We start from the raw sequence: 16,313 nt of genomic DNA on the forward strand, positions 1-16,313 counted from the left end.
ATATTGTTGACAAACTAAAACAAGGAAATTTCCCTTGTCCAAGGCAACATTTCTGGGGTATTTATTTTTCATTCATCTAGCAAGCCCTTTAATGTCCCTACCATTCAGCAGCCTTAGAGGTAGATCTGGCCAGGTGATTAGGCTCAGCTTTCTGATTCTGCCAATAGAACCAGGTGATGTGATTTGCCCCCTCTTTCCTCATTGTGCTCAGCTCCAGCTCCAAATTCTGGAAGTCAACTCCTAGAGACTTTAGTTCTCCATATATGGAATTATCATTTTGGCAGGTAAACAACCGATGATACAAATTTGCAGCTGCTACATTAGTGGTCATAGGATTCTGTTTGAATCTTGGTGGAAACATTAGCCCGAGTCTTTAGGACTGCTTGTTTTTGACAGGTCTTCCATATATATACACATTTATATTCAGTTTAACTTCTAATATATACCTTTAGTTAACATTATTTACATTTATCTCCACTTTTATTTATTATTTCTTGACCTTTAGTAATTATGCAATAACTTAGCTCATGTATTTCACTAACTTCATTTATTTTTAGATATCAACTTGTCCTTTCAATATGTTAAACACCTAATTAAAATTATTGAATATATTTTATAAGTTAATGGCTAACCATATTTCTTTTGATAGTATGTGCTATCAAAAGATTTGTTAGTATGTGCTAGTAGATATAATTTAGCACTTTGATTTTCATTAGCTTTTATATATTCTCAAAACTATTCATGTAAATAAAATATCTTGTTACAATAGCCTTTTAAATATTAGGACCACAGAAACATCTATTTTTCCTATTAAACAGATCTCCAACTAAATAAAAGTACTGTGTAAATAGGTTGTGTTTAATATCTAGGTTTCTGGAAAGCTCAGGAATAAACTTATGCTTTTGTTATTTATTTAGAGTTGTACTGTACATGGGCTTTTATTGTAAACCAGTTAAATCATGTTTAAACAGTTTAAATAACTAATCAATTTTAACCAGTTTTCTGGCATTTTACATTTTTTCAAGAGTCAAATGCAAAAAGAAAATTCAAGATATTGTCTGAAACTTAAATTCTTGTTGGTTTGTGTGCATGTGAAACTAATAAGTAATACAATAAAATCAGCTATAGAGCAATACAAAAATAGGAATTCAGAGAAGTTAAAAATTAATGGAAGGAAATTCAGGATTTCCTGAATTTAAATATGAAAAATCATAAGCAAAACTGGTTTGAAAGACATATGCTAACGTCTTTGTGCGTATGCATGTACATGATGTTTGTGTGTACGCATATGCGCAGAATTGTTTTCCTTATCTATCTGCTCTTTTCATCCTTGTAAATAAATTTGTACAATGAGTCTGGTGGGACAGGTGGTGGCTGGTATTTCGGAAATTATGTCTGATTCTAAAATTTTGAAAGCTTTCAAGAAATATTAAATCGATCCATCAGTATCAGTATCACATTCTGAAAGGACACCAGTTATTTTCTGAGTGAATACACTAGTTGCTCTGGATACTGACCATTATTCTTCTCCAGGAACACTTCTCTTTTGAGAGTGCAGCATCCATAACACTTTAATTTGCACAACTAACCAAGCTGAACCATCACTGAAATGTATTTGGATTTAAATCAAAGAGATTGTGTTAGAAATAAACAGCATCAACACTACTTCAATAGTATTCTTATCTTACCAAATAGGAATATCAGTTGAATAGACTTCAGAAAGTTACCCTGAATGGCTGGGGCCTTCAAAATCTCTAAGCTTTAATTCAGTTTTTTTTTAAACTTTTGTTTCCTTTTTCATTTTATTCAGGGAAGAAAATTTATAATTTCTTTTTTAGTTTACCCATCCATTTACATTTACTCATTGCTATAGCAAATATTTGCTGAATGCAGCAATGGACCACAATATGAACTACTTGCTACTGGAGATATAAAGATAAAAAGCAAATTCTCATACTTTCAATGTTAGTAATTCTATAGAAGAAATGGTGAGGTAATTCATGATTTATTCTAGTTGATATAATTTATGTTCATAAAAATGTACATGTGTGTAGTAAACGTGGTAACACAATTTTTACTTTGGTTTATTTCTAAATTTACATTATTTAAGGGCAGTTTTACAAGATTTAGCATTTGTTACTAATATCACCAGGTACCAGGTTGCATGTAACAGTTATTTTAACTTCTGAAAATGCCCAGTATGAAACAGAAACTAGTAGTCCTATTTTACGTTTAAAATTTTAAAAAAAGAAAAACTAAGGCATGGAAAGATTTTTTTTTAAATGTCCCGAGTTCATTAAACATTGAGGTCTGTCCAAAAATTATCCAGCCATGTACTATGAAAAATAGAGACATTCATTGAAGATAATACAAGATACAAGAAACATTGTACAGAGGACAATGATGTCTCTGTCCCCTTCAAAGTAGACACTTTGGGACCTCACACAGTTCTCGCAATTGCCATTAGCTGTCCCATTGTATTTTCTTGAATCTCATTGATGATCTGAAAGCTCTACTCTTTCAAAAGTGATTTCTATTTTGGGAAAAGCCAGAAGTTGCAAGGCCCCATATCTGGGCTGTAGGAGGGCTAAGTCACCTGGGTGTTTTGATGTTCACCAAAAAACTCTGCAGGAGATGTGATGCCCAAGCGGGTATGATGTTGTGATGAAGCTGCCAACCTCCAGCTGCCTATAGCTTCAGCCTTCTGAATCATCTGAATAGTTTCTACAGAGGAAAATTCAAGCTTAGTGTAGAATGCAATGCAGATTTGCTGCTCTACTCACTCAGTCATTTAGAATGTGATGGCTATACATTACACATGCTCACTCAATGGTGTCTCCCACCCCTACTGACTAGTACAGCTAGGTCATCATTGTTCATGCATGCACATTTCAGTCCACTCTCCTTAGCTTCCAGGTTACATCAATGTCATGCAAACCGTTCTCGTTATATTAACAATGGCTTGACTTTTTTTCTGGACAGACCTTGTGTGTGAAGAATTCCAGTTTCAATTTTGTGTTTATCTTCATAACCTAACCTTATTCATCTCTGCCACATCATAGTGCCCTTTAGAAATAGAACGTTCTAGTCTGCTGCTAAGAATGAGTACATAATTAAAATAACACAAGTGTGGCAGCATCTTATTAGGCATATTAATGTATAAAAAGATGGGTCCAAGAGCTGCTCAAATTGGGTTTTATATAACTTATGGTAGAGTGATAGGAAGTGAGGTCTGGAACACAATTTTAAACCTAAATCAAAATGTGGAAACTGCAATTCAAAAGTGTTAAACTATGTCCTGAAAATCATGTGTCTCTTGGCTCCAAAGTCAGAAATTAAAACATCAGAAATTGTCACAATGTAATATGAACTTTATTGTATTCACTCTGTTATAATATGTATACATTATAGTTACAGATGATAAAATGTAGACAATACAATCCACTGCCTCATTTACACAACCTTTATTTCTCTTAGGTAGAAGACAAGTGTTACAATATTTTGGAGCTCCAGTAAATCAAGTTACATTATGACTGTTGTACAGTGGAAGCAGTCCCCTCCCTTTTCTGAGTTTTAAGAATATTTTGTGATTTTTCTTTCATTGCAGGGGTGGGGGGTGGGCAGCATTTGGCTAGGAAATTAAGAGGTCAGGAACCAAGCATTTAAAAGTCCTGCAATACACAGAACAGTTGTGCATAATGGACCGAGACTCAGTCTAAGTTTCAAATGTCCTACAAGATAGTCACAAATGTAAAACCTATTTATAATTATCTAAAACTAGAACTTAATTCATAAATATGCACAGAAATATTGTTTTACATAGATTTACTATACACTTCTTATTTTTTAGGGAATATGACTCCTATATAAATTGAGGAATAACTTAACTTTGTTTGGAATGTTATAAAGAACTTATTACTAATTTTGAAAATCATTATCGCCCAAGACACTGTCAGCATTTGACCATCCAGTACAACACACCTGATATGAGTCTGCTTTCATAGCTATCACATTTATGATGATTCTATGTATAAGAGAAAACATTGGATTAATTCCTAACATTTTCTCCCAAATTCTTGTGTATTTACATATTGGAGTATATCCAATTTTTATTACGCATTTTTTACACATGTGTTTTTAATATAATTTGGATGTTAAATTTTGAAAAGTTATAAAGATAGATATAATAAAAATATTTTAGAATACAAATGAGGATGTCACTTTTTTTGTTGGTGTTAAATAAAGGGGATATTGGCTCTAATAGAGTTGGGAGCTATAATTGACGTTAGATATTAGACATAGAACATTAGAAATTAATGTAGCTTTTGTACGTCAGTTTCCTAATCTGTGATATAATATTGGACTACCCCAGTAAACAGTGCAAGAAATTCTGGTTCAATCAACTTTTAGGGATTGCTCATGCTGATGTTGATTTTTAAATTACAAAAAAAATTACGTTATTAAATTCAAATGTTATACATTTTTAAAAATTAAAATCATAATGCCTTTTCTTTGGTTATAGGATATGGTTTTGACTTGTCTAAGTAATTGAAACTTATATTATCATAAAATTTACTATTCTGGGCATGAAAACCTGTTCTGCAAGCTTCAGAGTTCAGAGTTCAAAGCTACAACATAGGTAGAAGTATATTATTGAAAAAAATAGTAGCATAGACACACATAGATTAGATAGATGCATAGCTTTTTTGATTAATTTATAAAATGAAATAATTGATTCCACAAATAGAAAAAAATTATTTGGTGCCATAAAAAGCATATCGAATATCCTTGTGGTTGATCTTACTTATAATTAAGATTAGTTAAGAAACAAGCAAACTTCTTTTCTGATTGTTACTCAGAATAATTCATGTCATCAGAGTGTGTTTATCTAGGAGACAGGTAATCTGGCATCCTTCTCATTCTACAAGTAAATTTGAGGACTTAGTATTTTGCCTGGGAATATATCGTTGAAAAAAAGATTGGACAAAGTTTCTAAAAGAATGTGAAAAGTAAGAAACATCAGAAATTGCAATTTTTAGGAACATAACATTTCTTTTGGAAGACTTTTTTGTCACTCAGGTAACAGATCTCTTCCAAGAAATGATTAACTCTCACAGGGTAACTGCAGAGAGAAAGGTTTTAATCAGTTTGTCTTAGCCCCTGTCAACATGTTATTGTTTCAACTATTGGAACAATAGAAATGACAGATACAGCACAGAAATAAAAATAAAACAGAATGAAATTATTGTCTGTTTCCCTCCAGTAAATAGATCACTTCAGAGTATTCAACAAACACTCTAAAGAATGATTTCCTCAATGAATTTGTAGATAAAACCACTACAAAAGTTAATGTAGTACTTAAAATTAGAAAAAAAATAGACATATTTTTATCAATACAGATCAGATTTAAATTGTGTATAATTATATTTTATTATGACCTTATTCTAAGATGACATAGAAAAGCAAAACCAAACTGAGTTTAACAGAAAAGTAAACTAGGAATAGAATTATTAAACTATTCTTAGCAGTAGCTAAAAAAGAAAAGTAAAATACAATTTAAAAACACATTGTTTTTGGTTTTTCCTTTTGATATTTGATCTACTTTAGTAATGGATTCCATAATATTTCTGTAATAAACTAAGTGATGTGTAAATAGCATATCAGTATTTTTCAGATCTCTACAAACACCTAAAGCCCATGGCACACAATGTTTAAAAAGGTGGTTTTCTGATAAGAACAAAGCTAGATCCTTCTGTTCCATTCTGACGATTTATAATGTTCATGAACATATTAAGTATTTAAGATGTAATGCAGTAATTAAGCCTATCAGCCTTTATTCTAACCATAGTTTCAACAATGTGTTTGAATACAGTTTAATTCCTCTGAATATTCAAGTGAAGACACAGTCTTCATACAAACTTTGGGAAACAATAGCACTGTACTGAGTTTTTGTGCTCAATGCCTACATTAACAAGGTCCTCTCCAAACTTTATCAATTAACATACATAAATTGCTTCCTTTCCATTAAAGATACATTCTCAAATGTTTCAACTTGCAAAGGCTAGCTTCTTTCCAATCTGTCAACTCCCCTGGGCATGTTTGATCTCTATTCCTAGAATTGTTCTCTACTATTCTCTGCTTCATCAAAAGTTACAAAATATACAACTGTGAAAACAAACTGTTCTGTTTATTTCTCTGGATACTCTTTTATATTGCCTTAGTGCAGTAATTTTTGACTTTATAAGCTGAACAATGTTTTACGTCTCTTCTTATATTTCATAGTACTTAAGGTTTTTTATGGAATATTTACTCTTTCATAACTATATGTTTTACTTCCTAAACTCCATTCTTTTTACACATTTCTCCAGTGCCTTGTACATTCCAAAATGTAAAAGTAAAATTCATTATGTTGGTTCACTGACCTATTTGAAAATATATATGAATTAAATACATACATATCGCTTTAGTATGGTTGCCCATGGTGAACAAAATAGGATCAAGGAATGAGAATAATAGGAAATGCACACGCATACACACACACACACACACACACACACACACAGGCTTCAAACAGAAAAATCAACTGAAGATTAGAATGAACTCAACTGGATCCATGTGGATTTTTCAGATAAGAAGCTTTTAGCTTCTATAAGAAATTAGAAAAATAATGTTATCCAAAAGGCATTCTTTGATTTCCAACTCTTCAGATCAACTGGGCAGGCACAAATCAAATTAAGGATTGATATTGGTCACTCTGTTGTATATTCATGTTAATTAAAAAGCTATTAATATGAAGTGCAAACTCCTGAATAAATAGGAGGTTACTAAAATTGGTCCACTTTTTAACAGTTGTCAGATAACAATTTCTATAATATTTTATCATATTTCCAGAATGTTTTCTCACAATAAATGGTATTTTTTCTTCCAAGAGAAATTTCTCCTTTTTATATATTTAGACATTAAGTCAGATTGCATCTTTAATTTTTCCTAAAAATAACAAAAGATGACTTAGCTTCTCAGTTGCACCCTCAAAACTTCTCTGGTTATCTTCGTAATAGATTATAGAAACAATGGATTGATCACTAAAATAGGCAAATGGAAGGATAATAAGTATTCAGAAATTCAAATCAATTGAATAATGAAATTTGGGAATAAATATAACTTATGTTCCAGTGGCCAAATCATGACTGAAGTACAGGAAGCAGTGGATAGTTCGGAGAACATAAGTTAACGGGAAATGCACGGCACCGACAACGGAGGCTGCGACGCAGCCACCGTGGAATCCTGACCACTAGCGAAACAGTGAGAGAACTCTGAACCCATAGACATGCATTTATCCAATAAACATAATAAGACAAAGAACGTAAGATTGACGAGAATAGAAGTTCAGTTTCGTATACTCTTTAGAGATGGGTTATATCTTCACCCACAAAAGAAATGTCAGTGTTTTCTTTGCATTTTTCAATTTAAATGATCGGATCTATTTGTGCCAGTGATTTTCAACCCTTCTTATCGCACGGCACACATAAACTAATCACTAAAATTCTGCAGTGTACAAAAATACAATTTTAGTTTCTCTGACCAAAAGAATGTATAGTTTTGATTCATTCACACCAGATGGCTCTTCCTGTGTCAGCTGTTGTTGATGTTTTATTCGACAGCCTAAGAGAAAATAGGTCAAGGCCCTTGGCTAAATAGTCAGATATTGCATGTTTAAAAAATTCTTGTAGTTGTGCCAGTTGAAAATCACTGATCTATGCCAAACACGATCATACAACTGAGCAATTTTCTTGGATCTTGCTATGATTAAAGGGAATAAAAACATAGAGAAAGTACCCTTTTGTGATAAAGGTTAACTCTATTCCTAAATCCATATGATATCTATAGGAAAATGAGGCCCAAATTGTTTCTTTAATTTCATGGGAGACTTGCATCATACCTTTTGTGTAAAAAAGTATTGTATATAGTAATTTAACTCAATAAAAATGGTCCTGTCTACCCTGAAGAAGATAATTTTCACCCAATATGTAAAACACTGTCTCAGAGAGACAAAAATATTAGCTAATTTGTTCCAGTTTACTCAGAAGTTTGAATTGAGATCTAAAGGCAGAATTCATGAGGAGAGAGATTTTGCCTAAAAAAATAATACTTAAATGGAATAAGTTATCAAGTACACAAGTGAAATAAAAAAATGAAAATATTCAGGTTGTGATTAAAGAATCATCTGTCAAAATGTTAGGGGAAAAGGGCCCTTATCAAGTATAAAAACAATCAGCTATATTCAATGCAAACGGTGTTCTGTAATTTTGCAAAAATTAAAAGTTATTGTGAGTTCAAAGAGAAAAGATATCTTCCATTTGAACCCAAGGGTTATATTCAAGACAGAATTATTATTGTTTATCCTCAATCTGTCTTTATCCTGCAAGACCATAAATTCACAGACAGGGTGCTTTTAATAAATGGGACTTTTTTGAACAGTGTTATCAGTTTCATATGCTAGTAAATAGATTTGTCTTGGGCCTCAACAGTCTTTATACACAGGCTTGAAAGGAAGAAAGAAAGAGGAAAGAGAAAGAGAGAAAAAGAGAGAGAGAGAGAAAGAAAGAAAAAGAAATCCACCCATAACCCAGTATTCATTGAGATCAGACTACTTCCACTTACATTAACAGGAAACATTGTTCAACTCATCTTTAAGTATGGAATATGTTACATAGACCTGAAAAATACTCTTGCAAGAAAGGATTATGAGAAAGGAATATTATTTGGGGGCTTTTATTGCTTTCATTGAGAAAGGAGTGGTAGAATGGAGGATTTTGTAAATGATCTATTAAACATTTTTACATTAACTTAAAGTTTTGACTTTCTTTATTATAATAATTTTTATGAAACTAAGTTAGATGTAAGAGTAGAAAATGCTTGATTGTCTGAGCTCGATTTACCTCACATGTATTAAAAGAGAGAAGACACAAATGAAAACAGTGTTATGTCAAGATTTTATATTTAGTTAAAGAACATTTTTTTCTTATCCGAGGTCTTCAAGTAAAATAGAAGAATTTCTAAGTCACTCAGTGTGCTCTTCATTAGAGAAAAATTGTATCTATTTGATTAGAGCACTACTATATAGAATTTTTGTTTTTCAAAGGCAGAAAGAAACAGAGCTACTAGAGACTATACAACCTTGAAATGTTCATTGAATTATAGTCATATGGTCTCTGTAGTCAAACTGTCTAGGCCAATTATTGGGGCAGAGGGATTTGACCACACTTGGTAATGTTCATGTAAGTTGTTAATACACAAAATAAGGCTTGAATTCAGTATTCCACTAAAAGTAGATATTTTTTAAAGATTTTATTTCTTTATTTTTAGAGAGGGGGGGAGGGAGAGAGAGAAACATCAGTGTGTGGTTGCCTCTCATGCTCCCCCTACTGGGGACCTGGCCTGCAACCCAGGCATGTGCCCTGACTGGGAATTGAACCAGGGACACTTTGTTTCGCAGTCCAATGATCTGGACACTGAGCCATACCAGCCAGGGACACTAAAAGTATATTTTAAAAGATTATTTGAACTTCCAACACTCCAATGTGGTATTTATTTTGTAATCTTATCTTTAACGAAATTAGACTACATAAATTTAATAAATATTAATTTCCAATTTGTATAATAAGTATACATTTATTTTTTTCTAATTACATGATTTCTTATGTACCTAAACAATGGAAACAAAATGCAAAAGTAAAAGAAATACTGAAAGCAAAAGGAAAATCCTTATGTAACATGAGCCATGGAAGAAGTTTTATGTCTAAACCTTTGAAAAATCGGTTAAATAGTTTTAGAGAGAAGGATGGTAGGGTAAAATGCTGATCTTTGTCTTTTGGAGCAGCCTCCAAATGATTAACTTCTCTCAGCATAGTAGAGAGGAATATGTAAGCAGTACTCTTAAGAATATGCAGAAGTTCTATATGCTTATTAGAATACTGTTATAAAGGGGGCAGTGTGCCACTTAGAGCTAGATGTTGTTTTATTCTTCATCAGTCGCTGAGGTTCTTGTAATATGTGTCAAAGTAATGGGATGAGTGGTGACAAGCTGTGGATCCTACTTTGTTAAGGAGCAAGTCTGCTTAGCTTATTAAGTAAACCTGTAGAACCTAAGATTCTATTAGGCATATTCTAATATTCAGTAATAAATTAAAATATTTACATGTGTGAAGAATATATAGTAACATATTAAAGAAATTTAAGTAACAAGAAGACAACAAATTTGTTACTGGTTGCAAGGCCTGTGGAAGTGCCCATACATGTAGACTTAGCTGGGTCTGTTTTTCTAAATGAAAATGCTTCCAAGGACAGGACAGTTGAGGAAAGGGCTGGCTCTCAAGGAGAACACCAGTGATAAAGTCCTGTTTCGGCCATGTGTGTGGCTGAGGTGCTCCTGGGCACCCAAACTAAACTCTGTGCATCATTTTCATCAACAGTAACATGGAAATTATTGTAAAAGTGCCTACCATAAAGGAATGCTATGAAAATAAAATGCAATATGAAGGGCTTAGCATAGTACCAAGAGCACCATCCCTAGTCGGTGACTGTAAGCAAGTATGATTAGTAAGGAGAAGTCTTTAAAAATAAGAAAAATAGTGAGCAAAGTCTCTAAAACAGTGAATAAAGTCCTTAAATAAAATTTTGCAAAAATATTTAAAATTTTAAAATTGATTATTTTTTAACAAAAATGTTACCTTTCTTTTTATTTAGAATTCATATGACAATAAAGATGAGGGAATCTAGAGGCATGTAAGAATGTCATAGACGTAAAAAGAGTTCCCAATTTTAGGGTATAACCAGATTAATTTTTCTTGATGGTAAAGCTGATTTATTGGAGAGGTAGAGGAAAGAGATTATGCAGTTCTAACTTTGAGGTACAGTTGGTAAAGTCCTATGGAAGAATAAAACCATAACCTTTAAAGTAATGTTCTCTCCTCGACATTTGCATCTCTACAGTACAGACATTTTTCCAGGTTTATTGAAATATAATTGACTTATAACACTCTGTAAGTTTAAAGTACATAGCGTAATAATTTTAAAAGTGTATATATTATAAAATGTGTATATACTGCCCTCAGACAGTTTTTATTTCCTTTTGGTGGAGAGAATTTTTAAAATCTAACCCTTTTAACAACTTCAAATATACACTACAGCACTGTTAATGATAGCCGGTCAGAAATGTTCTGTTTTAAACAACTCATTTTCCATCCTTGTCTAAAGCAGGAAACTTCTGGCTGGCCAAAGACACTTGTCTAAAGTGTCCTGCTTTAGACAAAGATGGAAAATGAGTTGTTTAAAACAGAACACTTCTGACTGGCTATCATTAACAGTGCTTTAGTGTGTATTTGAAGTTGTTAAAAGGGTTAGATTTAAAAAATTCTCACCACCAAAAGAAAATGGGGAAGGGTCAAGTCAAGGAGCATGTATAAAGGACCCATGGACAAAGCCAAAGTGGGGAAGGATTGAGGGTGGGGCAGGGGAAAGTGGTGGTGGGAAAATGGAGACAACTGTACTTTAGCAATAAAAAAAATAAATTTAAAAAAGAAAATGAGTTAGAATCGTAACTATGCTTATTTTTTTAGTGTCAAAAATCCTTTAAATTATGTTAGAGATGACTGATTACTGGACCACCTAAAGTAGGTATAATTGTCACACGTAAGGATAGATGAAGGGGAAAAAACAAAAGCAGGTATATAAAAACAAGCTGAAGTGGATATAGGCTTGTTATGAGGAGTCATAGAAACATTACCTCTATCAGGACACACGAGAAAATAATTCCACTCACAAGATAATGACTACCTGATTATCTTTTCAAAAGCATTATTCACTAGCCTCATTTAGAAATTTTTTACTTATTTTGAGACACATAATTTCACATTTTGTCCTCATAATAATGCTGAAATTTAGGTAACTGCGTGTTGGAAAACTAAAATTTATAAACACTAACTAATTTGCATAAGGTTACATGATCTTTATTTAGAAAATACAGACCAAGAATTTAGATAGAATTATTTGATCAGAGTAAGGGCTTTTAGCACAAACTAAACTTATCAGGCCTTAGTTCATTATTTCAATGTTTTTAAGCATGCAACTGTTCTCAGCGCTATTCACAGTAGCCACTCCACAATAATGAGGTGCCTGTACTGTAATGTCAATGAATGCACTTCCTCCTTCATCAAGAACTCACACATACATACATACACACATGTATCTATCTATCATCTATCTATCTATCATCTATCTACCTATATTTACATATGTATATATACATTTAGTTAGTTGCCCCAGAATAAGTATCTATATATACCTGTATAAGTATATATATATATATCTATATATATTATATACCTATATAGATATTTATATATGTATACATTCATATTCTATTGAAATAAATGGTGTGATTAAAGATGTAGATTAAGTGTTAGCAAACTATGACCTGTTGGTTGGTTGCCTGCTTCTGTCTATGAAGTTTTATTGAAATATTGACACACTTATTTATTCACATATTCTATATGTCTGCTTTAGCACAATAAGGCACTGTAATTGTGATAGAGAAAATATGACCTATGAAGCTTCACACATTTACCATCTGGCCCTTCAAGAAATGCAGTAGAGGTCTGAAGAACCTCCACATGATTTTGCCCTCCAGCATGAACTGGGGTGGGGCGCCAGGGTAAAAATTTCTCCTGTGGTGTAACTACCCAGACTTAGTCTCCTCAGCTCTGAGTTTTTCAGTTGCTAAGGGCTACTGTCTTCAAGATAAGGGAAGGGCACTGGACTTCTACATTCTACTGACCCAATATCTGTTCTAAGGGTTCTCAAGGGGCAGCATAAAGACTTTTCTACTAACATTTCATTTGGACCCAGAGAAAGGAGACAGAAAATGGGCCTAACTGTGAAAGAAATCCCATCCTTCTCTTTTCAAAGTTTAGGTTGCTTTGAGGACCCAAACACAGATAGTAGGTCATTTCATTCTTTTCTAATGTTCTTTCAGGCTAGGGTAAATGACCAACTTTATTTCACATTTCAAAAATATTGTAAATAACAATGAAGCTTGTGCAAATCACTCTAACAATTCCATTAATTAGCAATTCAATATATAACTAGGAAGAAAATCAGTTATCCTTCTAGAGAATAAAATTTGTATCAGTAAAACTGTCTCCATGGTAGCAAATACACTTGAAGAAAGCTTTCAAGTTGTCCAGTTTTTTTTTTCACTGAATATATTATCTAATTGAATTGGGTTAAACAACTCTTTTGGCATTCTTTCATATGCATATTGTAGCAAAAATATAAAGATATATTTTTTCAAATGCATCACGTCCACATTTATATTAAGAAATTCTCAACTTACATGTCTCTGGGATCCATCATATTCACACCTTTCAATTTTTCCTAAGCTGCCATCTGAGAAATACAGTTTCTCCGCACGGTGGTCAATGGTGAGTCCATTGGGAGTGAGTATGTCTGAGCTGACTACCACGTGAGCATTTTTCCCAGACAGGGTAGATCTCATGATGCTTGGATGCTGTTCATTCCAGTTGGTCCAAAACATTAAACTAATTAAAATAAAAATTGTGAAAATAAATTAAAATTTTATTAAGAGTAAAAACAGTAGAAACATGGCAATGTCAAGCTATTTAAAAAGAAACAAAATTATTTCTCATATCCTCTGTCCTTAAGGAAATCTAAGTAATAAATTGTTATCTGTATATTGTATTTATGTGCAAACTTTTCCAGTTTTTAAAATGTAACCTGGAAACTATTTCTGAAAACAATTATCCTATGCATTCTTTCAAATAGTAATTTAATTAAATGTAGTCACTTTGCTGAAGAATGAGGATTTATTATATTTGAGTACAAAACAGATATTTTAAATTTTCGATGAACTGCAAATATTAACCTACCATTATCTTTTTCAACACATACAATATGACTATTTTGGACATCATTATTAACCTATTTATTTTCTTCAACTGGTGAAGATCAAAATGACCTTCCTCTTTCAAGTTTGCTTTTTAAAGTCTGCATCATCTTTTCATATGTTTTAGAGAAATACAATTATTAAACTCCTATTTTTATTTAATATCCCTTTTTTCTTCTCTCTCAGCATTTTTCTATAAATTACAATGTTGTTTTTGGAATTCCAGAGGTTACTCTCAAATCCTTAAGCATAATACTTGTTACTTAAATATTTTATAGAAGGCTTTAATTCAGTGTTTGTCAAACTATTCTTTGAGGAAGTCTTACAATTCCAAAGAAGACCTTAGAGGTAACTGGAAGAATATCTCTAAGGCTGCATGGTTTTACTCTCCAATTCCTATTTTTACTGAAACAGCTCTGTTTTTCTTTTTCTTTTTTTTTTTTAATCTATAGGACAGTCCCTAAGAGATTATTAGATCAGCAGTTGCTGCTGAGGATGGAAAATGAAGGGAGGGACGGAGGGAGGAAGGGGGCAGGAAGGAAAAGCCAAAACAAAAGGAAAAAGAGGAAAGAAAGAAGAAAAGGTAGGAAGAAGGTAGAGCAGCTGAAAGTCTGCTTTTAATATTTGAAAAAAGTATGTTTAATAAATACTGACAAAAAACTATTTGAAATATTTCCTGTTTACAGCAAGAGAGCATATATCATTTCTATATGTAATCATTTAAAGGCAATGTAGGAATATAGCTAAAATAGTTATTCAATATGTAGTGTTTTAGTATTATGCAAAAACATATTACTGGACAATATTTAAGTTCAAAACAAAACTCTTTCCACTTGCTAGTTTAAAAATAATACTCAGCAATTAAAGAAAGGTAGGCCATCTATGCTCTTTGTTAAAATAATTTATGACATTTTTGTCTATTCTATGGAACATATAAATGTTCCAAGAAAGCAAGAGTCAAAAATATTTTGTTCTAGAAAACAGTAAATTAAAACAAAAATAATTTTACTTTCTTGAATTATATAATTGTTTTATCCATAATTGTGACTTTTAAAATGAAAACTTTAGTTAAAAAATTTTAAAAGTTATACATATAAATATGAGGAATTAAACACAAACAATTTATCTGCACTATTTTCCTAAATTGCTGGCTTTCAAATAATTGAATTTCTGATGTATTAGTGTACTTTTAATCTTACCTATCATTTCATAGATTTGAGCAAGCAGAGTCCAGGGAGATTGAGTAATTAAAGTTACAGTAACTGAATCAAGTTTTGAACTCAAGTAGCCTTTCATCTAGAATTTAAGATATTATTTTATTTGAAAATTTGGACTTTATTCTTTTTTTCTGTTTCGGATTACTTTACTTTTTAAAATTTTTATTGAATTTATTGGGGTAACATTGGTTAATAAAATTATATATGTGTGATTCCATGGTATATCATCTGTATTTTATATTGTCTATTCAAAACCCAAAGGCAAGTTTCCATTTGTCACCATTTATCTCCCTTTATCTTCTTCTACCTCCCACTATCCCCCTTTTTTCTGGTAATGACCATACTGTTGTTTGTGTCTAGGAAGTGTTTTCGTTGTTGTTGTTGTTTTTATTTGTTTTATTTTTTGCTTAACCTTTTCACCTTTTTTTATCCAGTCCCATGATCCCTCACCCAACTAATAGCTGTCTATCTGTTCTCTGTATCTATGGGTTTCCATTTTTTTTGTTAGTATATTTTTTGCATTAGGATATTTTATTTTAAATTTTCAGTTAATCAACTAAATACTAAAGTGATTTATAGGTATCATTGATATGTAAAGTGATAAAAATGCTTTTCATACTTTAAACTTGAATTACATATAATTTCTGATTAAAATATTTTGGTGTGTTTAATTCTAATTCAAAGTTTAGCATATGAAAATAAAATGTAATTTTAGGCTTTATAATAAGTAATTATAAGATAAAGCACTTTCCAATTAAAACTAGTCATACATAATATAAGCAGTGATCTCTACCATGTTAATTTCAAAATTGTCTTATAAATTTCTAAGATCAACTATAGGACATTTGTTATTGTCCTAAAATACTTCAGGCAAAATGAATCTGATTCTGGTGCAAACTGTATAATGATAGGACAGATGTGGGCAGTACTAGCTCTACCTCGGGCATTGGAAGGTTGTGAACAGAGCTGTGGAAGCCAGCCTTTTCTCAACCTTCATTTCTCAACCATCAGAGTCTCTATATACAAGTTGAAGGCATTCGATTAAATGAATTAGGTCTAAACTCATTTCCAGCTCTATAAGAGTGTCCAGATTTAGTTACTCTCACTATGTAATTTAGGTAGTGCTTTCTTCT

At 32.0% G+C, this 16,313-nt stretch overlaps 1 protein-coding gene across 1 annotated transcript in view; it reads right to left on the minus strand.

Moving 5' to 3' along the window:
• LRP1B (LDL receptor related protein 1B) overlaps window positions 1–16,313 on the minus strand; it is a 1,772,547-nt gene that overhangs the window by 322,755 nt on the left and 1,433,479 nt on the right. The window contains exon 43 of the mRNA XM_054562474.1: window positions 13,394–13,598. Coding sequence (XP_054418449.1) covers window positions 13,394–13,598 — 205 coding nt within the window. The remainder of the gene's footprint in view (window positions 1–13,393; window positions 13,599–16,313) is intronic.

Source organism: Pteronotus mesoamericanus, unplaced genomic scaffold (genome assembly GCF_021234165.1).
Source record: "Pteronotus mesoamericanus isolate MK-2021 breed Mesoamerican mustached bat unplaced genomic scaffold, CSHL_Meso_final scaffold_651, whole genome shotgun sequence".
Lineage (NCBI taxonomy): Eukaryota > Metazoa > Chordata > Mammalia > Chiroptera > Mormoopidae > Pteronotus > Pteronotus mesoamericanus.